Source organism: Falco biarmicus, chromosome 2 (genome assembly GCF_023638135.1).
Source record: "Falco biarmicus isolate bFalBia1 chromosome 2, bFalBia1.pri, whole genome shotgun sequence".
Classification (NCBI taxonomy): domain Eukaryota; kingdom Metazoa; phylum Chordata; class Aves; order Falconiformes; family Falconidae; genus Falco; species Falco biarmicus.
In genome coordinates, this window is record NC_079289.1 from 8,479,652 (window position 1) to 8,505,405 (window position 25,754).

General features: G+C 39.8%; 1 protein-coding gene across 22 annotated transcripts in view; it reads left to right on the plus strand.

Annotated features, from left to right (window-relative positions):
• DLG2 (discs large MAGUK scaffold protein 2) overlaps nucleotides 1–25,754 on the plus strand; it is a 1,040,391-nt gene that overhangs the window by 1,000,889 nt on the left and 13,748 nt on the right. For 12 of the 22 annotated variants that reach the window (XM_056327218.1, XM_056327226.1, XM_056327224.1 and 9 more), the window contains 2 exons: nucleotides 13,023–13,122; nucleotides 17,076–17,117. In XM_056327218.1, coding sequence (XP_056183193.1) covers nucleotides 13,023–13,122; nucleotides 17,076–17,117 — 142 coding nt within the window. Of the gene's footprint in view, nucleotides 1–13,022; nucleotides 13,123–14,011; nucleotides 14,058–17,075; nucleotides 17,118–25,754 lie in introns of all 22 variants that reach the window. The other 10 variants (XM_056327225.1, XM_056327227.1, XM_056327239.1 and 7 more) reach the window with 3 other exon arrangements.

Here is a 25,754-nt window from a genome sequence, read left to right on the forward strand (position 1 = left end):
TGAACTCAAGATCATATCCCAGGTATCTTCTGATGCTCCCCTTTACACCAAAAGGAGCAGAACATGTTAGTAGCTGTTAGCAGGGCTATATATCTGCCAAAGCAGTACACTGAATTCTTGATAATTCTCCCTACCATAGGCTTCAGGCTGAACAAAAATAGCCTTTCCTTTCCTAATCCTAAAACCCACAGTGGTTGAGGGCTTTTCAGATTTTTTTACTGAATCAAAAAGAATGACAAAGGATGGAAATATTACAGAGGGAAAAGAGATGAGCCAGTAATCTGCTTTTTTTCTCAACTGTTGTAATTACCACCAGTCTTTCAGGAGACAAAAACAGCATCTCTTTTGCTTTTCTCCCTGTCAGGTCATACACTCTTTCTTGACTGTCTCTTGAAAATATTTTTATAGGAAAACTGTAGGTCTTGGAAAGACCTTTATCAGCATCTCACCTTTTTACTAATATTCATGTATGTTGCCTGTTCCCAGAGACATGTTGCACTATCTCGAAGCATAATGTTCAGGTAAAAGTTAATTTTATACAGAGAACTGGGTTTTTATACCAGTTCTCTGTGTGTATATGTGTGTGTGTGTATATATATATATGACATTTTTATATATATGCATTTTCATATGTGTATATATATGACATTTATATATATATGTGTGTATGTGTGTTTTCAGATATATAGAGAGATATATATGGGATTTATATATATATATCTGCCTTTTCATTTCACACCTTATTTGGGCAGTTACTCCAGAACATTGTCTTAGGGACAAATACCCAGTTCCACTTTCCAGTGAAATAATGCACATCATGCCGCTCACAATCTCTCATTGCTTAATGCGTGTGTCAGGGTGCATGGGGCGTGTTCAGGCTATGACTACCAGGAAGCTTTGCCAGCTGGTTGCTCACCCTGGTGAGGCTGCTCAGTGGGGTGCCAAACAGGGATGAGGTGCCTGCCAAGAAATGGGACTGCCCCATCCCTCCAAAACCTCTTGCAGCAGTTTTGCTGCTCATCAGCAGTGCCTCATCACAGCATCCTGGGCTGTGACCCGCACCATATTGCTCCATCACTATCCATTGTGTTTTTTCTATTCAGTTAGCTTGTCATCCACAGTTCTTTTCATATTCCAGTCAGGTCACCTACATTGCACTCAGCCTGCCCCTTCAAATGCCCCTGAATGTATTTATTATGACAGTCAGAAGCTTGATAGCATTTAATAATATTTCTTATGAGCAGATTCTGTTTACGGATCCCACAGCCCTGCCTCAGTGTCAGGTCATCCTCTTGCTTTATTGGCATTTTAGCAACACTGCACTGAGGCATGAAAGGAAAAAGCTAAAATTGACTGAGATAGTAAGTTCTGTATTCTGGTGTAAATAAAACCCTCTGCATACTCAATGCATCTCTTCTCCAAATGTCAAAATCCAGTGACTGTCAGGACTTGATACACAGGACACATTTTGACAGCTTATGAAGTATTTGGGGGGGGGGAGGAGTGGAAAAAAAACAAAAACCACAAAAAAAACCACAAACCCAGAAAACACCAAAACCTATTTCCAAACAATTTCTGCTCTAGAAAATCATATTTTCAGCCCTATTCATCAAATCAGACAAAAAATGGTCTACAAGGAACCTCAGGTGGTCAATGAGTTCAACCCCTGACCTGAGGGTGTCCTGTACCTTCCTCCTGTCTCACAGATTTGTCTAATCTCTACCTAAAAGACCTGCCACAACAGATATTTCATATTCTTCCCAAACATCCCACTCTCCTCATCATTAGAAATGACTAAACTGCTGCAGTTTCAGCCTGTTGTTATTTCTTCTTCTCTCAGTGCATATGGAGACTGGATTATTTGTCTTCATCTTCACTAAGCAGAACCTGCAGTTACACCTGCCCAGGTCTCAGCTACAGCATCTGTGCTAGTGGTTCACCATGGCAGATCTGGTTGTATTAATGCAGAGAAAAAGGTAATCAACTCAATTGGATCCCTGCTTCTCAGAAATTAGAAGGTACAAAGATGTGTTAGATTACCAGTCCTTTCTCTCTGCCTATTGAAGGTTGTTTCTAACATCATTGTTCATTTTTCTAAGTATAAAGTTCCACCACTTTTAGGGAGAAGCTTTTCTTTAGTCCACAATCAGAAAGTTTTCCACATATTCATTGTATTTTGACCGATTTTTCTTTGCACTTCTAAAGATACTTGACACGATTGGATTCCCTAAAGTGATTGGTACTGTGACAGTAATAGAAGTAGAAGAAAACCCACAATTTGAGCATGTTCAAAAACCTGCATCTTCATTGTGGAGCTAGCTGCTGATTTGGAGAGCCCAGTAACACATGCTTTCCAGTCAGTATATGAATTTGCTGTCTCCCAAATTAATATTTCTCCACCTCAAAAGTCCCAAAGTGAACAGCTCTTCCTTGCTTTGTGGTCAAAAGCACCACCTTGCCACTGTTGTCTAAAAGAGATGTGATTAATCATGCATTGACTATAAAGGGAGCCTGGGGTCACTACCTCTGCCCCAGGCACCTACAGGGTAAACATCTAAAGCTAGATGCAGCAAATTCCATTTCTGTGAGTCCTAGGTGGATGCACCTTCTAGAAACCACAGCAGCCTTTGCAAGGCACAGGCATGACGGGGATTTGCATTCCTTATCCGCTTTATCTTGATCTGACATGATAAGTTAAGGTTTAAGAACCACAGGGCCTTATTCAAACTGTGAAGTTTAAAAGCCTGATGTAGACATCTCAGCCACTTCTTTTGGACTAATCTTTGCACTAGTAGTAGTAGTGAATAAACTAGTAACTTGTACAGGTATTTTGAATATACTCTTCCATTGCCACCTTGCCAAGTATAAAATACGAATGCTTGGGTAGGTTAGGTTAGGTTGGGTTGGGTTGGGTTGGGTTGGGTTGAGTTGGGATGGGTTGCATTGGGTTGGGTTGGATTCAGTTCAGTTTGGTTGCGTGGGGTTGTGTTGGGTTGCGTTGGGTTAAGTTAGGCAAAGCTATCTAGAAAGGCATAGGTGTAAGCCCTCTGCTCAGCCCAGCATACAGCTCCTGTTGTGTCAATATGAATTATGCTGTTGCTGTGAAGGTAGTGCAGGCTCCTGAACTTCTTTGCTTGTATGGCTAAAGGTGGAAAAAATACAGATAAGAAACCCCCCCGCTACTCAGAACTAAGCTTTTTATAGAAAATCAATCTGCATGTCATTTATTTGCAAGACTTGTGAGTCAGTATTTTACCGTATACTCCCCCATCTCAGAATGATTGAAATTTGCTTTGCTGTAACCAGAGAATAAGAATGATTTTTCATGCGTGCAACTTAAAATAAGCTCTGGAAATCATTCATGTCATACAATTTCTGGTTTTACATCTGCATTACTAATTGACATAAAATCTTTTACAAAACCATTGTTTCTGCTATACTGGAATTTAGTTGTTACTCTTTAGCAGTCACTCAAGAATGCTTCCTCTGTGATAAAATGGAAATTAATGACAAGGATAAAAAAGTAATGTGAATTCATGCCACAAGATTTCCTCACCAACTCATTCTTATAGATAGAGCTTTCTAAGAAGTAAAAACAAGCTGGTAGAAATTATTAAAAGCAAATTGCTGAGCAGAGATATTTTCTGCACAAGGACTTTTTATTGGCACAGGGCATTAGCCAGTCTAAAGACACTCTCCGGAACTTTGTTGTGAAACTGCCCAGCACAGAGAGGAGGAATAAACTGCACTTCTCTATCTGATGCTGTTGCTACCTTGCCTCTGGTTTTCTCTATGTTAGATTTAAGTTACAGCAAAGACTGCAAGACCTCAGAGACGGGGGTAGTATTGGGTGTCATGAAAGAATCAGATCTCAGCATCATTCCTGCCAGTGCAGCTTGTATCTTGGAGGAGACTTCTCCCCATGCGAGAGGAAAAGCTGAGTCTGATTTGTCCAGCTGCCCTTGATCTTTCATTTCCATATCCTCCACAGCCCTGTCTTCATGCTTCATGATGGCTGGAGCTGGTGCCAGGCAGTGGATGCTGGCTACACATCTATTTTGACCTAAGCCCATATTATTGAGCTTCCCTGACCCTTCCCCTTGAGCCAAACACATTTCACTCAGTGTTTCTGCAAGGTACATTAGAAATACTGCTGTCATCAGCATCTAGTTCACTCATGTGCTGAAGTAATCAAATGAAATTCAGGTGATAAAACAGCACATAGCCAGGAAAATCTAACTGTACAGTGTCTTGTTGCTCCAGGATATCTTGAGACACTCCACAAAGACATTTAGTAATAATGCCTGTTGGGACCAGGTCATAATCAAAAGTAAAGGAAAACAAGGGAGTCTTCAGTTTTAATTTATGCCACAGTAACGGTGTTGACTCTAGCAGTGAACTGGCATGCTTTAAGGAACCTGGTTTTTTAAAGAGTCAAAACTGTTCTAGATATTGTGAAAAATACTGTCAGGTCAAATGTGAGGCTGAAGTAACAAATTAACTAAGCGGAAGCAAAGAAATATGTTTTCTTAGCTTTCTTTTAAAAATCCAGTAGAAGTTTTTCTTTCAAATTAAAATAAATAAATAAATACTAAAGTAAAAAATCTTTGGGTCTGTTTTCCAGTTTTAAAAAAACTAAACAAACAAACAAAAAAAAGGAAAGCTATATTGCATTCTACTGAGAAGTACAAATTCTAAATACCTGCAACTTGTAAGCGTAATGGAGTAGAGTAGCAAATGTAAGACCTGAAGGCTTTGGGGCTGAACTTGATCCAGATGGTGCAAAATATTTCTGCCTGTTGGCAGCTTGTCAGTCAAAGAAAATACTGATGGAGTCATTTCTTCAGTTAAATGAGCAATTTAAATACATGCATTTCATAGATTTTCCAGTTTCTTCAGCCTGATAATTGTGTGGAGCTTATTTATAAGGTAACATTGTTTCTTAAGTGGCCATAATTCTAGGAACTACAGCGTCAGTGTTTTCTGTCCCACAGGTATGTGCCATCCCTGCTTAGGTAAGAGAAATGTTTAAGATGGTCACTGACATAAAGATAGGTAGTGTAACATTCACATTGGTCACAGATTGAATGTAACATGGTGAAAATTTGCTAGCAGAGGTAGAATGCAAAGTTTACAGCTGAGTTAATGGCTTCTCTTCTAAGCTGTTCCAGCAGAAATTTGTGCTGAGTTTAATTTCACGTGTCTGCTGTTTTTATAACTTGTTGTCTAATGCCCTGAATTAAATGGTAGGAAATTTGCATGTATGTATAGATGTCATAGTTACTTGGCTTTTCTTCTAAAAAAGTGGTTGAAAAGAAAAACGTATAGCATTGGCAATAGATATTGTCAAAGAATTAGAAACAGAACAGTTTTCTTCTAGTAGTATTTCACACAAAGCTCCAGAAGAGTGGGCTTTAACACTCATCGAGGCGATACTCTATATTTCACATCTTTATTTCTAGCTCACTCAAATTCAATCAGTTCAGTAATGAGTGATTTAGTAACTCACAAGCCATGTTTGGAAGGTTATAGGGACACAGGAGCTGCCAACCTTGGTCAAAGCCAAAGTCCATCTAATTTGATATCCCGTCTGTGAGACTGCTAGTGTGAGATGCATTACTGGAAGATGTAGGAACTTCACCTCCTACACAAACCTCACACCAGTCTTTTAGAGATTGACTTTGGTTTTGCTTGCCCATGCCTTTATGTTTTATAATTTTAGCTGTAAGGCCTAAATAAATCAACATTTTAAATGAAAACCATGAGCCTGGTATGATTTGCTATCTCCTGAGACAGGCCTTTGCCATAACTCATCCTGCCACTCCAGTCACCTCTGAGTGCAAACACTCTTCCTTTAACTCAAAAGGGCAGTTCAAAAGATAAGTCTGCTCTGATTATCTTTCAGTGAATCCTCTGAAATCACGTAGGTATTGTAAATATTCCTCCGCTACTACCTTCCCAAAATGAAAGTAATAAAGGTTTTATGCAACTTAATCCTTTTACACAACGGTCCATTTTATGCAGTAGTTTACCCTTGCACAAGGCAAGTGCACAGCACTTGATTGCACAAATAAAGGGTTCCACAAAAAGCAGTGATAAAGGAGCGAGTTGGGGTTTTTTTTAACAGCACAGATAACATTCTGCATCTTTATTTATTACTGAGGTTAATTCAAAAGATTGCACAGAGGAGATCAAAACCCTCAGTTTCATTTGCAAGTATAAAGAAGCACCAGCAGTTAACTGGGAATCAGATTTAAGAAAAAGATAGGAGAAAATAGCTGATGAAAACTGAGGAATGTAGATGAAGCTGATAAAGGCCCTACTGTGTGCTCTGTAGGAAAATCTGTGGGTCTGGGCCAGTGATCAGACAGCCCCAAACCTCTGCCATGCACACTCCAATGTTACTGCTGATCTCTGAGGCTCTTTCAGCATCGTTGTTGCACAAAGGATGCTGAGGCAGGTTCACGTGTGCAGATTTATCAGTGGGATCAGTAGCTGATGGCATACATCAGCTCTAAGAGGGAAAGTTACTTTTTGGGAAAAAAAAATTAAAAAGAACAGAGGAAAATTTGGGACAACATTGCCAAACACTGAATACACTTTCTAAATCCAGAGACAGCCTTCAGAAAGGAAAGGAAGACCTTCACTGCCCATGTGACTGCAGTGAGCCCAGCGAGGGCAAAACCCACGCTGGACCCCAGCACAGCTCTGCGAGACTGGATCTGTGAGCATCTCATCACAGAAACACAGACATTAGAGTGGAGAGAGGCTTGTTATTTAGCTCCTTTCCCTTCACAACCCCCTCCTCTCCCAGCACTGCAGTTATTCCCCACAGTACTTACTATTAGCAGATTTGTTTTAAATGTGAAAAATGATCTAGGCTTTTCCACTTCCCTTGGGGCAGATTATTCTACATCCAAATTGATTTCACTGTCAAGGAGATTTGCCCTTTCTTATTTTCACACTATTAATTTCAGTGTTTCTGCTTGAACAAATCCTTCCCACCCTCTTTGTCTACAACCTTCAGATACTTGCAAACGACCTTGGCTGTCACATACGCAAGGTTTTTACGTTGGCATTTCAATCCTGCTGACAATGGTGCAATGTAAATTACCACAGATGAGTACTCCCTTCGTACCTTGCACCAAGTTAAATACATGTTTGCAGAATTGGAAATACTGCTTTTACATGCTTTCTTGAAAGTCTATTAGTCTTTCTGTTCCCCTGGCAGTTTGTGTTGCTTTTAACTGTTGTTTTGTTAGGAATTAAAACTGCGTTGCTGGCTGACAAGTGGCATTACATCAGTCTTAAAAAAAAGATTAGTAAAATTTCACATTTATGAATACTAAGCAACACTACCCTTGTCTGTAGAAGCTAGACAGCATGGAGTTTTTAATCAGGCTTGTACTTTTCCATTTTGGATTTCCAAGATCCAAATCTCCCTGCAGCTTCATGGGAAAACTAAACAAGCAGAGTTATCTTAGCCTGAGCTTCTTCTCACCCAGTTTGTTCTCACTTATCAAAACAGATCATGGTGCAAAAATTCAATAAAGAATTACTATAGCCCAGGCTTGGGTTTTCTGGTTGGGGGGTTTTGGGGGGTTTTGTGTGTGTGTTGGGTTTTTTTTTTTCACAAATACTTGCAGTATCTAAGAAAATGTAAGGTTGAACTTAACAGAATAGGGACATCCTTCCCCCTGCATTTCATAAAAAGACATAGAGAAGTTGGGAAGTGCTGCTTGCCAGTGTGGTCAGACTGAGAACGAAAGATATATCTCTTAAAGACTATACTGTGTGGTCACTATACAACCAGGCTTACAGTTGCCACTAACAACTTCTTAGCTTATCTTCTAAATGTCTGCATGGATGCCATAAAGAGATTTTTTTGTGTGTGAGCCAGTCCATGGCCAAGTTCGTGGCTGCACCAGGAATGCAAGAATGTCTCAGTAGCATTGGCTTTCTTCCAGACTTCGTCAAATCACTTAACCTGAGCACACTTTGTTATCTTTCTTAATAAAAGAAACTGCCATGGTTTCAGTGGTAGTATGCACCAGGTCATAGCCTTGACTTAGTCCCCCACAAAGTGGCTGTAAGGAGGACACTGCTATGGTCCCTGTATTGCAGATGGGACAGATGGCAGAAGATCCCACAGTGTGGTTTGACCCATGTTCCCTGGACCGTGCTGCCATGCTAACTGCAAAACCACTTTTCACATAAAGCACATATACTAACATAGGATTCTCTGCAGAAGTTTGTTCTGGAGACTTCATGTTCATCGTGCACTAGGAATTGCTAGGTGAAAAAGCCCACTGTAAAAGCAGAGAGGAGATACATATGTTTGGAAGGAGAAATAACACTGAGTATCTGTCACAGTCCGAAACTTTTCTTTCTGGTGTGAGTGTGACTTTTTGGTATGATGGGAGAGGTTTAGCATGTAGAGGTTTAATAGTGTTGGAGTGCCCAAACCTTTATTAAAGTGAGTGCTCTAACAGAGTGAAAGAATGTCCCTAACAGAAAAAAAAAGTGAATTAAATACAGAAAAAAGGATTGCAGGGACATAATGTTGATTATGAACTTTGTAGATTTTTGTAGAATCCTGTATAAGCGAGGCCTTTTCATTTAAGTTAGGCCAAAAGCAGGCATTAAAGGAGAATAATTAAAAAAAAAAAAACAAAACCCACAAACAACCAAACACAGCATGACAGATGAGCAGCAGTAAAATAAATGAGTTTCTCATATACACTGCTAGACCAATCTCAGAACAAGACTGACATAGATGATCATGTAACATAAAAACCAGACCAAAGCTTAGCACAAACTTGCCTAAAAATACGTGATAAATGAAATTCATCTACACCCTGTATACAAGAATTTCACAGCCAGTGCTCTGGAACAGCTTTTTCTCAGGTGAAACACTGGTTCCCAGCTCATGACTGAGGATTAGCATCGGTTCAATGAAATACCAAAATAAAGCATTCCCAGTGTAGTTGGGAGTTTAATGGTCTTATGGTTTTTAGAGGATACAGTTGCTTTTAGAGCTTTTAGAGCATCAAAAGAAATCTTTACCCAACATATTAGGCTCTTCTGCAAAACCTTAAAGAGGGGAACCTCTACCAAGACCACAGCTGCACTGAACAGTGTGGGCTGGATCTGCTACATTGTGAAAAAAAACTGGGAAAGCTCAAAGTAAACAATTATATACTTGCCTATTGCAGTATGGTACAACGATCAAATTACTGGTATGCTATTCTTTGTGATGTTTACCACTATAAAGCAAATTTTGAAATTGGATGGTTTATTCAACATTACATGAAAATTTCCTTTTTAAAAAAATTATCCTATTAGCTGATGAGCAACATACATATGGCTGCTGCACCTAGGGAACAGCATTTAGAATACAAAAACAATATGACATAAAAAAATACCAAAGGAGGTTCTGAAGAAGAAACACATGGTGTCCTAATGTCTGTCACAACCAGGGAAGGTTGCTATGTGTAAGCCAGACTTGCATAACTGTGACATCTGGGGATACTTAGTCAAACAAGAGTGCACATCACAATTTTTTCTTGGTTTCTTCAAAACACAGTCTATCTCTAAGTAGAATCAAATAAGAAATCAATCCACGACATCGGTGAAAGTTTTTTCTCCCCTTTTTTTCTGAGAAAGGACTCTTTTATCACAGTTCAAGTGCTGTCAAGAGTAACCTCATTCTTCAGCCATCAAACAGTACTTGAAAATTTCATTTGCTTTTGAGTCTTAGGCACTATCCAGAGTTCCTCCTAATGCTGATTCCTAGGTTACTGGTAGCCTGTGTGAACAGCAGCAGTGAGGTATAAAAGGAATCTTTGGTACAGGTTTTTCCCTGTGACTGAAATGCCCAAGTTATTTGCCATTACAGGATTTTACAATATTCATAGCAAAGAAATTGTGACTTGTACAGGAATCCATTTTCAGGCATATTTTCACTGACTTTCAGAAACTTTGCCTGCACACTGCTGGATCCAGCCTAAGCCTGGAATCACAATTTCAGTTGCAGTTGCATGCAACTTTTGCATCAGGCTGAGAGATCTAGGCAAATACCTCTCCTTTATCCTACGGTTATTTCACAGCTCTCCTGCAGCACAGGGAGCCCCAGTGAAAACTGGCTCCAGACGATTTGACAGGTCTCAAAGTTTCCATTTTATAGAAACAAAATCTCTTGAAAACATACATCTGAAGTTTGCAGTTTAACCCTTACCACCATTCCTCACATGCATGATCCTGTCTTAAAAAACAAAATATCTATTCAGGGTTGGTCTCTGCTCTCCATCGACAGAACAAAATCTGGAATTAACACAGTGTGTCCGATAAAAACAGGGGTTTATTCTGCCTGAGTCTCCCGCTCCAGTCTTTGCCAACCTCCTTATCTCTATATGTTAGAGATACATATTGTGGTATCTGTCAGAAGCATTTCACTAGGTGTCTGCAGGATTTCATATCCTTAAGGTGGAGACCATCAGCCTGAGTTTAATTACATTTATATTGGATACAAAACCAAAATCAAGCCTCCTGTCTTTGGTTTCTTGTGAATCAACATGTACTTACTGGACAAGAAAATAAATACTTGGTAAGCCCATTCATTTAATACCAAGGACTAATTATTTTTATAAGTTTGCAGGATCGAACCCATTTTAGTGTTTATAATATTTTACAATTTCTTTATTTTAAATATTAACCCTCTTGCTATACTATGATTGTGTATATGGTCATTGACATAAATATACACATTGATTAATCTGTAAAAATATTAACACATGCATAAGCATACTTGCTTAGGGATATTAATAAGCTAAAAGTCAGCTTTATTTTAAGAAAAATGCTTTTTAATGGTGTAAAAGCAGTGACACAGTTGGACACAATAGTCACCTGCTATGAATTGCCAGTTTTTGATTGCCCAAATTGAAGTGGAACAATATTGTATTAAAAAGGCAATTCCAATACTTGGAATTGGAAAAGGAGAAAAAGTTTATAGAACACTAGATCTATCTACTTTGAAATATACTGTTAGATCATGCATAAGCTTGAAAAAAATACATGTTTTTCTGGTGAAAATGGACTTTCTGAAATTTTTGCTCTAGATTGTTGGGGGAAAAAATTGAAAAACATTGTTTGCCAGTGTTATTCATTGTATAATCTCTGTGAAACACAGCATATTTACTTGTTGATTTGATAACATTCTCTTTAATTCTAAAGTGAAAAGACATTTGGTAACGAAATGATTGTGGTTTTCAACCCCCTTTGTTTTTTGAGGTGCTATTGTGTATATGTATTTGTTTCCCTTTTAAAGTGCAATGCCTATAGTATTACTATGTCAAATTCAGATGAATCGTGATAAACAACATTTTCACAATGGGAAATGTTAACATGCTACATTCCTTTCTTTGGAAAAATAAAAGAAATGATCACAGAAAACACATTTTAATTTAATTATATCCTTTAGGTCATTATAGTGATGTAATGTGCATGTCAGTCCTCTTTTCATCCACAGATTACTTTAATCCTTCATGTGCAGTTGTTTTTTTTTTAACTCTGGCTTTCTTTCATATTTGCTTTGTTTTGAAATTGCATGCTGTCTGGATTATTTGTGCATGACCTCCAAATTAATTTTGCATTGAATGTTTACATACTCTGAGAGATTTTCATGGATCATTTATTCTACATGTGCATTTTTTCCTTTGTTTTCAGTTACTGAACTTTAAATATGCTTGAAATGTAAAAGTGGCATGAAACTTTTGTGACACAAGTAGGCAACTATTTTAATAGAGATTTTCAGTACCTAACTTCACATCTTTCAGAAATACCTATTCTAAACTATATTTTATGCTGTGCTTCCAACATGTAAAAAAAAAAAGTTATGTTCTGAAATTCTAAATATATCCCGTTTCAGAACTGGAGCCAAATACTGGTTATATTTCATTTGAGCAATGACAGACACTTGAGATTGGTCCTTAGAATGGGTTAAGAAGGTCTCTGCTCTCCTGGAGGTGATCACTTGCAAAGTCGTGTGTCTAGGCATTGCATAATTTCAGTATGGGAGACAGTGTAGATCATTGTCTGATGGACAACATAGATCACTTCAGATAAGCACCCTCTGGAAAAACAAGCTTCTCTCAATTGACTGCACAGAGACCCAAATTCCTCATTTAGTATCTGAATTAAATGCCCCAAGGAGACGTATCCTGCTCTTACACAGTACAGTGATATGAGCCCTTGTGGCTATAAGGTAAAAGGTTTTATCATGTAAAAAAGCCCAATTTCTTCCATGTTAATTCCCCATTTGAAGATTTAAAGCAATGTATGTTACCCAACATGCAATGAAATACTGCTTATCAGCAGAATTGCATCTCTAAATCACATAAAACTAAAAGCATATCCAGAGGAGCCTAATGAGTAAATGCACGTGTATAAAATAAATCAAAGTGTTTTTTTTAAATTATGGAGAAAAATAAAGCATGAAAACACACATAAGAAGTTGTCGATTAAAAGGCCAAATGAAATACTATGAAACCAGCAGCAGTTACCAGAAAAGAATATTTGATTTTAATTGGCATAGGGCTGAATTTGCATACCTACTACAAGCAAATCAAAGGCTTCCACTTTCCTATTTGCAGTCTATTCTTTTTCAGCCAGTTAATTAATTCTGTGCACAGTCTGCCACGATTAAAGATGAGTGGCTTGATCTCAAAGCATGCTGAGCCATCTGTAGCCTTTCATCTGAACAAGCCAAACACACTAGATTCCAAACAAGTAGCTGAAGATTGTGATTTGAGACCTCTGTAATCAAATCTATCCAGTCTCCAGGGGCTTTGCCTTCAACCTGCAGAACTCACCGCAACCACCTCTGGTTCTTTGCAGCCGCTTGGTTTGGACTGATTTGAGTCACTACAGTTCTCTCCACTTTTACAAACTAGTTGTTTTGTCAGCATGAGTGTGACAACAATTAGACGTCCCTGTTTTTGCCCCATGCCTTTTCTCCTTCACAGTCATTCAATGACAAGCGTAAAAAGAACTTCATCTTTTCACGAAAATTCCCATTCTACAAGAGCAAGGAGCAGAGTGAGCAGGAAACAAGTGATCCAGAACGTAAGTAACCTCTTGGAGACGATGGCACATGCAGCAGCACAAAAAATGGGTGACACGCATGATACCAGTATCCCACACATCTAGGCAAATATCTGTTGTAGGCAGGCAGGAGAGGTATTACTACTGTGACCAATGTGTGACTGCAGTTTGGATCCAGCTGGTCCTTCCATCCCTGGAAACATCATCTTCAGAAGAAGAAAAGTGACCTTGACTTTTGGAAGAGCAAATGTGGCTCCTCAAAGTTGTTGTGGTACCTGTCATAAATCCAAACCTGTCTCTGATTAAATATTCCCTGATCAGAACTGGCTCAAAATCAGGCAAATGTGATTTCTTTCACCAGACTAAACTAAAGGACTATTTGTTAAAAGGTCTGCTCTAGTCTTTTTTGGCCTTTGACATTCTCCAAGTTGATTGCCATGGGCAGCTTCACTGACAGTTTAACAATTAAATGAAGCAACCATGCTAACAGCTTAAAGAAATAAATCAGATTTTGGAACGTGTACCTCCCCAGGCATTTATTGCTGGCTTAAATTGTATAGATAACCAGCGTTATTCAAAATATATGCTAGTTCCAAGCCCAAATAGTCACTTTTTTTCTTAATAATTCTCCTAAATTTATCTGGTGAGGATTGTTTCTGGAACTTTATCTGGTTGTTCCTTCTTCCTCACAGCTCCAAAAGCCATGTATCACGGGCACTCACTTTTTCATTGGCTGCATTCCCATCGAATATGGGTCTAAAGCTGTTTCAGAAAGAAAAAGCAGGGATCCAGATTGCTCAATCAACATGGTCAGTCATGGTAGTATCCATTTCAACTCCACTGACTTCTTCCTTCCTCTTCTGCGGCTGTTCTTCCTTTCTCATTGCTCTCTCTGGGGACTTCCGTGCAGGACATCCCCGGATTAGGTGACGACGGTTATGGAACAAAGACTCTGAGTAAGTTCCCAGGAATGGTCACTGTAAATCTTTTTTTGTTTTGTTTCGTTTTGGCTTCTGTTCCTTCTCTGAGGACCCTCCACTCCTAGCATGCACAAGATAGAGTTTTATTTGTTACCCAGCTGTGAATGCATTAAAAATGTTTCAATCGTTTTGTTCTGCATGACAATATTAAATAACATACAGTGTATCGAGCAGACACTTTCACTTCTTTTGTAATAACACCTTTTGTTTCTGACAGTATGTTATTGTTCCCATCATGGCAATTCTGTAGAGTAGCATATGTAGAACTCGTTTCGCTGCCTAGAATGTTCTTTTCAGCAACAATCCCTCCCTCTCCATCTAAAGGGAAAGTTAAACATTTTAACTTGATCACATCCCGAGGAGATCAATAGAAAAATTATTTTATGCTGTTGCTTCTGCATTTTCAGCTTTTTGCATGGGAGTGTTTGTTACTTTGCTGGATTTTAGATTAGTATTTGTTATTAATGAAAGAAGTCATTTGCAGGCTAGAGAAGACCATGCCTTTTCCCAAGCTAATTTTGGACCCATTTCACCATTAGCATCCTATTCTCTGTCATGCAACCTTAATCAATTTCTTCTTCTGATGCAGCAATCCTGCCACAAGACTTGGCATTGCAGAATGTGTAATGTGTCAGCTAATTGTTCAGAAACGATTTTGCTTCCTTGAAAGTTAGACCAGAAAAATTGTATAGAGTGAAATATTTGCAGCTGATTTCTATATAAATAGCTACATTATATTCTGTACCCAGAGCTAAATAATTTAAACAAAACGCCATTTGCATGTGTTTGGCTGCTTCTTCCTCAGTTCTTACTCTTTTTCTTAAGCACCTGGTAATTGGAGCAAAATGTGTGTGAATGTTAACATTGCATCACCTACTGTTTTGTATGTGATTTTTAATTGCAGGAGTGCACATTCCTGCACACAATTTTAGAGGTTATTCTGTTTCTGTCTGATTTGTTGAAGTGATATTTTAATGGTTTAACTTTAAGCCATAGAGTAGCTCACAATTTAAAGATGAAAGCTTCATCTCTTGTATGAAGAACAGTTCTTCAAGACTTGTTTTATCAGTGATAGACAGCAAATGTGGCGGCCTCCTGAATTCTAACCATTGTGCTACTTTAAGTGTCATAGCAGCTCATTAGCAACAAATGCAGATCCTTCCCTGCTAAAGAGAATACTTCTGATCTGATAACTCTCCTGAATGTCCATGTCCTTACAAAGACAAATCTCCATAATATCCAAACATTTGGAAGGAGATAACTGAATTCTGCAAATTTCTAAGGGAAAAGTAACACAGGGGTATTATATTATATAGGCTCTAGTTTCTCTGTTAATATTGCACCTAGCTTTCAGTTACTGACATACCTCTAGACATTCCCACTCATCCAAATTTCACTACTATTCAAGTCAAATGCGCTTTTTGATGACAGTTCTTTCTATGAAATATATTTATTCTTGTTTAATATGGTTCTTCATGGTCCTGTATAGACTATTAGTTTGAGACAGTCCTCGTTAACTTGCTACAAAATGTCTGAAAGTCATACTGTTTTCTTCAAAATGTAAGGTGGGTTTTCTAAAGCTTCTTACTAAGCCCAAAATCAGACTTCCTCACTACTATTTTTATCAGATATCATCCCCTCTTATTTGTGCTGCTCCAGTAACCCCACCAGTCCCACTCCATTAGATTGGTACATCAGGGAAATGCAGCACCTTGCAGAGAAGAGGTGGTCTTGGCACTGTTCCCATAGTCATCCTTCATGATATCCATGCAAGGTCTACTCTGGGTTTATCCCAGGGGATACTTGGCTTTTATGAGTTCCTTCTTTTACTGGGAATGTTTAGAGGCAGTTGCAGGTGAGTGTTGTCAGTCACTCACAGCCTAATCTGCCCACTTGTTTAATGCCAAATATTGGACTGATTTGTCATGAGGTGACTTATTTGTACCCATTGTCCCTTTAAACCACCATGTCTTTCTCCTTAACCCAGGGTGGCTCCCCACTGTACAGCCTTTACACCATTGGCTTCTAAATTTCCTGGGCCAGCTGAAAAGTTTCAACTGTCAAATGATCTTTCAGGTGCAAAGAAATCAGGATTTCTACTAGAGATAATATGAAAACCACTGTTTAATGTGGTTCTGCAGACCTCCTGAAGACCATATCGCATGGTATGACTGACCATAAACAGTCTGCTGGCTATTGTTTGGGAAGAGCTACTTCACACGGTATAGGTTGCATCTTCCTTTAAAGAATATAATAGAAACAGGACAGCAGATTTGCCAGACAACAAGCCTGACCCATCGTGGTAGTTCTTATATCCCTATTCACCCATCCGGACTGGTCTGGTAAAGGTTTTCATACTCTAGTTCAAATCCTGAGGCTACACAATATCTGAAAAAAGATTTATTCCATTTTTTTTCCTTAGTTTTGTCATAGGCTTTGTCTTCTTTTTTTGAACAGGGTAAAATACACACAGTTACAAGACTTGATATCAAAACCATTTTCATGTTAATTTGTTAACCATTCGGGGTAGTGCATAGTGATTAAAGACGGCCACAGGTCAGAAGTTTAACAGGGACAGTTCCCATGCGTTAATGACACATGTTACTGATAGCACAGAATAATATGAGCAGACACTCAGGTTTCATGAAATTACTCAAGATGTCCAATGAGATGCAAATGGACCATAATATACTTTGAAGTTATGTGAGATGCCCTTAACTGTCTCATCAAGAAGAGACATGGCCTTTCCATGACACATATCACTAGCTAGTACACAGAATCTCTGAGATGCCACAAGAGAGAAAGCTTTCATTTTACCTGTGTAAATTATCAGTGTAAATTACCTGTGTAAATAGAGTTTTCAGGTGATGTCACTGCATAGTTTTTATTTCCTTTCTGCACAACTACCTTTGCATGATTGTGGCAGTTCTTTTAAGTTTCTGCAGCTCTGTGGTGCTTGGTTATGTTCTTTAATTTGCTGTACTGTTCTTGCAGAACATGTTTCTTCTAATGCCAGCGATAGTGAAAGTAGCTACAGTAAGTTACTGCTTTCATTAGAGTCCTTTTACTTTGCATTGCTTGTTTTGTTTGTTTCTTTTATTTTGTTTCTGTCCTTGCTACTCCTTTGTTAATGTTATAAAGACAGTTGGAGCAAATGGCTTGGAATTCAAATTTACAACCACATTTCAAGTACAAAGCTACGAAAGAAAACTGGCAACCTTTATAAGAGAACGGAGGAAGGTTGTTATTTGGGATGTATTCTGGGACGTAAAACCAAACCTGGTTTTGGGTAGCCTGTGAAAGTCAGGATTATTTGGTTTAGTCACAAGACGTTTATTTCAGCAGGGAGAGGGCAGTTTCTTGATGATCTTTTGAGAGTAAAATTACACATAGATGTAGTCAAATCTACACAAGACATCCTCTTTACAAGGTCGCAATTTTTACTTCCATTTCTGCATGCCTGTATGAAGGGCTAAGAAATAGTAAAAAAATTTTTGTTGGGCCCTTAATTTTGGCAGTATGGGTTTCCTAATGCATACTGAAGTCCTCAAAAAAAGGTAAGGTAGACCTTCTCCCCTTAAGCATTGCCACTGACTGTCACCAATTACCTGTAAGTGGAGGTCCCAACCCTGCAACCTGATTTGGTTAGAATTAGACTCCATATGATCATATATCCAAGGGATTGTACTTTCTGGGTAATTATTACTAATACCCCAAATTTAAACCAATATAGCTATTTTTCTGGAACTGTTGAAAAGAAAAAAAAAAAAGGCATTAAATAAATGACTGGAAATGTAATAAACGGAAATTAAAATGATAGATTGCTTGTTAAATCACCCCGTTGTTTAACTTTTTCAAGCCATTTGCTTAGCACATGAGTTTTCCACCAGTCACTCAGCACTTGTGCTAAGCACCCACATACATTCAGGTAATCATTGGTATAATACCTCATATTTACTAGTCGTGATACAATGCATAGCAATTGAGCTCTGTTAATAAATGCCAGTTTGTTTCAGTAAAACAGCTAATCTTATGCAATTCAGGAATGGTAAATTAGTTTGTATGCTCTAGTATTGCAAAGGTTTCCTTGGAAAGCAATTGCCAGAGTCACAAGAAAACAGTAGGCGCTCTTGAACTGCCAAAATCCAATTCTGAACCACTTCATTTTTAATGTGTCCTCTACTTAGAAGGATAGGAGGACTTTGTGTTTGAAATATAAGATGTTCTTTTCCCAGACTGACTTCACAATCACGAATGAGTCAATAGGTTAAATTTTCACAAGTCTGCATGAGTCAAATCTCTTCCAGTTGCATTTATTTCAGGGTGAGCTCAGGGTAAAAATCCAGAGGAGAATCTAGGCTGGTGGCTGAGCACATCCCATGCCTGATGAACTGTCCCAAACAGGAGGCTTAACAGGGGTGCCCAGTTGTAACCAAACATCTGAGGGAGGTCCACAAAAACTAGTTCCCAAATTTCATCATCAGACAGACCAGACAGCCAGTTCCTCATTAGCTGTGCAATAGCTTGAAAGAAAGTGTATGTTTTGAGTGCAAGATAGGGGATAGAAATTATTTGAGGAAGGTAGGTAGGACATAGACACTTGGAAGAAACAATGTTGGGGTAACAACTGCCCATGGCAGGCACTCTCCTTCCAGAGTGATTTCCATCTGGGCAAGCTCCTGTCTCACCCCAGAAGCATCCAGCCTGCATGCTGTTGGCAGGAGCTTCCCACACATTACTGGTATGTCCAGCAACTGCTGCCTAATGGAGAAGACACAGGCAGGGCTCCTTTCTCTGGCCATTGGGGAGCTATGCCACTCAGCAGCAGAGGAAGCCAGTCTTAGGTTATGCCAAGTGAAAGTGGATTCAAAATCCAGCAGCTGGTGCCCAACAGGCTTAATTTCATTTGCTAAGGGTTCATCAGTGTGTGGTGACATGACATTTGAGGACATAACCTTGGGCAACTAGCAACTGTGGTTACCAGCTGGAAATGAGTGTTTCAGATGGCCACAATGGCATATCAACTCACACTTGACTGTGTGCTCAGTTACTGCATGGCCGTAATATATCAGCATATCTCCTGTGGGGACTTAAAGCCCTCCTGAATCCAGCTGGCTGCTCTCTGATCTCCAGGCTACACTGTGGCAAAAGTGCATCCCATCACACAGTCATTGCAGCAAATCTCCCCTAGAAAGGTCTTGACTTGAGAACAAAGAATCGGACAGAGTGAGAGGCAGTTGGTCAGATAAAGCAGTCAAGAAATCGTGAGGGAATGGAGGTAAGAGAGATGAGGCTTGTCATGAAGAAGTTATTTCACTGGAGTTCTGACCTTGTGGGTCTGTTGACAGAGGTCACCGCGAACCTATCAATGTCCTTCATGTGGGAAGAGTAATTATCAGACCTAAACCGCGAACATTTCCTAAAGATGTATTCCTCACTGCCTTCTAATTTATTTATTCCTAATGAAAGGAAAAAAACAATAGGTGCTCAGGGTAAAGCTTATTCTTTGTAGAATGAGACAGCATATTATTATTATTTCTGCTTTTCTTGTTTGCATCTGGGTAGCTGGGAATGGGGCCCAACATCAGTCACTGCCACAGACGGAGTCTGTTTGAACTCCATTTGGAAACAGCCATGTTGCAAAGCTGTTCTTCCTCACGATCTAGTGCCACTTTGAGGAGAATTTGCGTGTTCGTGTAAGGCACTGCAAGTTATTTTACCAGGCCACCATGTGTGTTGCCTTGCAAACTCACCTAGCCCTCAGTCTGCACTGGTGAAACGGGGCATACTGTGAGGAGGAAAAAAAAATGAAGCTGAAAAATTCATGGAGAGCGAACAGAAAACTGCTGGAGAGCTCAAGGGTTTTGCACGGGGTTCTTGACCTGTTCCAGTGCCTCCTCTTCTCTTCTCTTCTCTTCTCTTCTCTTCTCTTCTCTTCTCTTCTCTTCTCTTCTCTTCTCTTCTCTTCTCTTCTCTTCTCTTCTCTTCTCTTCTCTTCTCTTCTCTTCTCTTCTCTTCTCTTCTCTTCTCTTCTCTTCTCTTCTCTTTCTGCAGCAAATGAACAGGAAGAAAGGGTTTGGCTCCCCACTGCTTTCTGAATTGTAGGAAGTTAGGAAAGAGTGGCTGGAAACCTGCCCAGCAGAGAAGGACCTGGGGGTGCTGGTTGATGGCCAGCTGAACATGAGCCCCCAGTGTGCCCAGGTGGCCACGGCGGCCAGCAGCGCCCTGGCCAGTGTCAGCAGCAGCGTGGCCAGCAGGGCCAGGCAGTGCCCGTCCCCCTGTGCCGGGCCCTGGTGCGGCCGCACCTCAAATCCTGTGTTCAAGTGTTGGGCCTCTCACCACAAAAGGGATGTAGACGGGCTGGAGCGTGTCCAGAGATGGGCACTGGGGCTGGGGAAGGGTCTGGAGCACAAGTCTGATGGGGAGCAGCTGAGGGAAGTGGGGGTGTTCAGCCTGGAGAGGAGAAGACTCAGGGGGGACCTTATCGCTCTCTACAGCTGCCTGACAGGGGCTGTGGGCAGGTGGGGGTCGGTCTCTTCTCCCAGTAACAAGCAACAGGACAGGAGGAAACAGCCTCAAGTTGTGCCAGGGGAGGTTTAGATTGGATAGTAGGAAAAAATTCTTCACCAAAAGGATTGCCAAACATTGGAACAGGCTGCCCAGGGAAGCAGCTGAGCCCCCATCCCTCGAGGTATTTAAAAGACGTGTGGATGTGGTACATAGGGACATGGTTTAGTGGTGGACTCGGCAGTGTTAGGTTAATGGTTGAATTTGAAGATCTTAAAGGTCTTTTCCAACCTGAATCATTCTATGATCCTATGAAATCAGCGATTCACACCTTGGCCAGCACAAAGAAAAGTACGTGGGTAAGAAATGCCTGACAAGTGCCATGTGTTCTCCTGCAGACGTTCTTATTTGTCCCTATAAAAACAGGCCAGTTGGACTCCAGGGTAAGGTGTTCTGCATTTTTTCTAGTGGGTCTCTGGCAATTGTTTCAACATGTTTCTCTAACTTTTGCTTCTCATGATGAGTATTTATTGAAAAGTAGCTATTGGTGAAATCTGTACTATTTGATCATTCCTAGAACCATTCCAAACCACGGGTACAGCTACACAAAGTGTTGTTGAAGGCTTCTGAGAGCTGTCCAGGCTGTGCCCTGGACAGTGATCAACAAAGGGGTTACAAATTGGTTGGGCTTTTTCTAGGAGATATTCTGATGCATTCATACTTATTTAGAAAAATATATTGCTTAAGAATTTGAGTATTGCCAGAAGTATTGCTTATGTCTTGGGCTTGAGGGTTAAAAAATCAACTTCTTGACAGAGGTCAGATACTTTTTATTTCAAAATAGTAATGTAATCGAAAGTCCTCCTATGTAGTCTCAAGAGAAAAATTTTTGGACCACTTCTTAGCAACAAGGGTGTTGCAGATAGTAAACCTGATTTCTTCTGCCAGTGCTCTCAACACTGAGCTGCTAACAAGCAAAAGTGCTGGACCCAACAGTGGGAGTTTATTTATCCCAGCATATAATCTTCAGCTCCATTAACTTCAGGGGGAACCACAAACACATTTGACAGCAGAATCTGGCCCTTTATTTAAAAATTAAAAGGTATTTTTGAGCCAGGAACAAATGCTGATCTGATCTAAAAGGTGCTGAGCTACCACACAGCCACTGCTGCATCACACTGGCCACGCTAATATGAAGGCTGTAATGATGTTAGTTGATTTGCATTTGTTCTCAGCAGTAAAACCAAATTTGCAGAGTGGTATATAAAGTCCTGATCCCACAGCAAGTTGTTCTTTTTGTGATAAGGATATTTACAGCCAACTTCGACTTATCCCTGAACCAGCTAATCAAACCATGATTGAAAGTTTATTTTGAGTTCTGTGATTTAAACTGTCCTGATTTCCTTTTCAAAACAAACTTGTAAGAACACATTTTTTTTTCCCGTGGACTCATCAGGTTTTATTTTGCGAGACATGATTTTCATAATGGCCGTGAATTTCAAGTCTCTCTACTGCATATGTATTGTAATGCTCTTCCACGTGGTTCAGTAAGGGTTTTTACAGCTGTCATCAAAATTACACATCTGTTTAGCCTAATTGCATAACTGGTTGATTGCACCAATTACCTAGAGAGGCAATATAGGCCTAAAAGTTAAAAATAAGGAAAACTGTTAGAAACAAAAATGTTTACCCTCTGTCACCAAGTCACCCTTGTAGTGAGATTTTTCAGACAGAATAAGTTTAAGGAGTCCTGATTATTGTGTTAGGCCACTGATTAATTAGGACGCACACATTGCCTCTTGCACTCCCCAAGGATTACTGTATTATTCAGGCACGCTCAAACTGGCACAAGTATTGGTCTCATTTCATGCCCTCACAAGCTGTATTGATCTTAAACACACGGTGTTGATACACCACTTTTCAGTCACAAGTTCATTTTCAGACTACTGATGATCTTCTCATGTATCGGATTTCCAGCCTTTCATAGTTATCAACATATTTCAAAAAATCATGTGTTTACTTGCATAAGCAGAGGTCCAGGAAAGGGATTTTGAGCCAACTAGAGGCTCGGATATTGACTGCCCAGTGCAGTCTGTGCAGATGAAACAAAACAAGAAATTAATTTCTCCAAGATCTTGCCAAGTACAACTAGGTAATCCATACATTAGCCCAAAACCTAAATGGATGGTGACAGAAAAGTAGGTTTCCTTTGATTTTAGATCCAGATAAGCAACAAAATTCAGGCAAAAGCTCAAAAATAAAATTTGTCTCATCTACATCTATTTTACATGTGTATTGATGATAACCACCACTATTAGTCCAGAAAACCTAACGAAACCCAAAATTCTCTTTGATTTTTCTAAAATAAAAAACTTTTAGCTGTCTTCATAAGTACTACTTTTTTGTTGTTCACTGCTTTAAATCCCTTTACATGCATTTTTCATTCACATCCCTCTAATAAAATGCCACAATCCACAGATCCCCACTGCATAAGATGTTTGATGGGGTGGGTGATGAGAGCTCCCAGCAGCTCTCCTGCCCTGTTACTCACATGCCAGGCGCAGTTGCACTGGCGCTCTGGAAGCTCTGGATGCTCTGGCAAGACAGTAGGAAACCAGACCTTTCTATGGCTGACATGAAAAATGCCTGATATCTACCAGGTCTACACTGAAACTGGTTTTGAGTCTTTCACAGATTCTCTGCCATCTGATGAGAAAGGGAAAACAGAGGCAACGCCTTACGCCCATTGTAGGGCTACCTCTCTGAAATACCATAAAATCCTTTAAAAAGAGGAAATTATTTGTCCTTATGAAACTCATCTGACTGTGCAGGACCTCTCTGCCCAGTTTATAGAGGCTGAGTTATAACAAACTCTGGGTTATTCTTCTCTTCCCAAGCATGAGAAATCACCAACAGGCAAACCAAGAGCAAAGGGAAGCAGAGCCCCAGCAATCCAGGGAAAGTGAAACCTCTCCAATAAGTATATCCCATTTAGGAAAGATTCCTTTTTTCTTTCTTCTTTTTCTTTATTTTCTTTCTTCTCTTTTTGGCTTGATGGAATTTTACTAAGAACAAGGGATCGTGCCAAAATCCTACAGAAAGGGCTTTCTCTTTTTTCTCTTTTTGTTTTGTCAGTTAAATTACACAAAGATTTTCCAGATCAATATAGCTAACCTGTGCTAATTAAGCTGTTAATGTGGGTGGTAAATGAAGCTTAGTCAAATGATAAATAATAGCCCATGTCCTGCTGAATTTCACACTGCGTCTCACACCTCAAAGCCATCACAAGGTTATAGCAATCTGATTATTGATTTTGTCTACAGCCCTTCATTACACTTAATACTTTATGGAGTATTTCAATACCGTGCAGTACTAAGTAGATGTTATGAAAGAATACCATCTGGTACAGTTAGCATGCATATTAGCTTCTGAGGACTTACAGGATTTTGTCTGGACAGGACTTGGAAGAATTTTGTTCAGGTAGAAACTTGAGCTTCTGGAGCCCTTTTTCCAGAAGAGAAAAGTAGTGGAAATGGGGCTCTTTCCCCAACACCCACACTCCATGTTGAGTCTGAACCTCAGCGCTGAATAGCCTTCACTCCAGAAGATGCCTATCCTTAAGTCCCTGTGGATCACAGTCAGCCCCAAAGTTTCTCCTTACTGGCTGCAACCCTTTTCAATGGCTTAAGCTTCAGCACAATTTGAGTGGGCTGGAGTTTTTTCTTTGCCTTCCATCTGTCCACAATTTCACCACACTTCTATGAAACGACAGGCTCGTTTGTCTCCATAGCTCATACCCTACTGATGGCATGGATGTAGTGTCAGCTTTAGCATCTGGACATGTATGCCAGAGGCTGGGCAAAACAGAAGGTAAAATCTGTGCTAGCTTATTTGTGCTGGTTATAATTCTGTACCAAAGCCAAATAGGAGCCCACAAAAAAAAAAAAAATATTGTAAACAATAGTATCAGAATTATTGGCTATTTTCCTTCAGTTGCTCTTGTCACTGTCACTCCCATGGGATTCTGCTGTTTAAATGCACATGTCTGCATCTGACCTTGTTCTTTAAATGCTGTTATAGGACCCTTATGGCTTTTTCTCTCATCCCAAAGTAGACATCTAAAATAGTTCAGATGACTCATGTCTTAGAATATGCACTTGCCTCTTTGTCGGCGCCCATTAACTCCAAACGGTACCTAGGGACTAGCTTAGACATAAGCACTCAAGATACAGTGATATCTGAAATTAGCTGAAATGAATCCCCTTCTGCAGATCTGTATGCTATTGAAACAAGTATTTTCAAGTTTAAGATTGTATTCATACAAACAGGCTCCCCTGCTCATGTGTAGTACACGAGGGCTTCATTGCCCACCCCAAGGCTGACTTTCTTAGGCTGTTGAAAAACACAGCTTTGTCTCCTAGGGGATGGAGGGCAGGCAGTGCAGGAGCATCCTCATCCAGCCTGGAGAATGAATCCTTTCATCTCCAGGGGAATGGGAAATCCCGAGTTTCGTATCACCCCTAAAATTTCCAGAGAAAATTAAGGGAAAATAATACATCTGATGCATGAAACCTAGTGTAACAATGATTGTAGGTTTTTAACTTTGCATGAAAACCAAAGTTAAGCAAGTGATTATGGTATCAAACATTTGCAAAAAGAGAAGAAAATCCATTACCCACACTCTTCATATGTTATGTTGCCTCATCCTCAAAAGCTGTATAATCTCTTCCTTTTATTAAATATGATGTTTTCTCTTTGCTGCTTCAGCACCATTGCTAGGTTGGAGTTGGTCCTGCCTGTTCTCCCTCTCTCCTAACACACCAGTACTTTTTTTTATTTGCTTTTTCTGTCATTCTCCTGAATTACAACGTTATTTTTACTTGAAAAGCTTCCTTACACATTTCTCACAGCTGCCTAGATCATATATCACAAAAAATCTCTATCAATGTATTAGATTCACGAGCGACTCAGTAGTCAGACTACTTCAGGATGTAAATCCCCCTCTAAATCCTACTTGTCTCATCCATCAGGCATCAGGTAGCCCTCTTCCCCTGTATGGCTTGGCAGAAGCCCACCAGGACAGTGTAACACATACGTGCACACAGGCAGATGAAATGAAGGCAACCTTGTCTGTTTTATGAAGCCCTGGTATGCCTTATGACATTC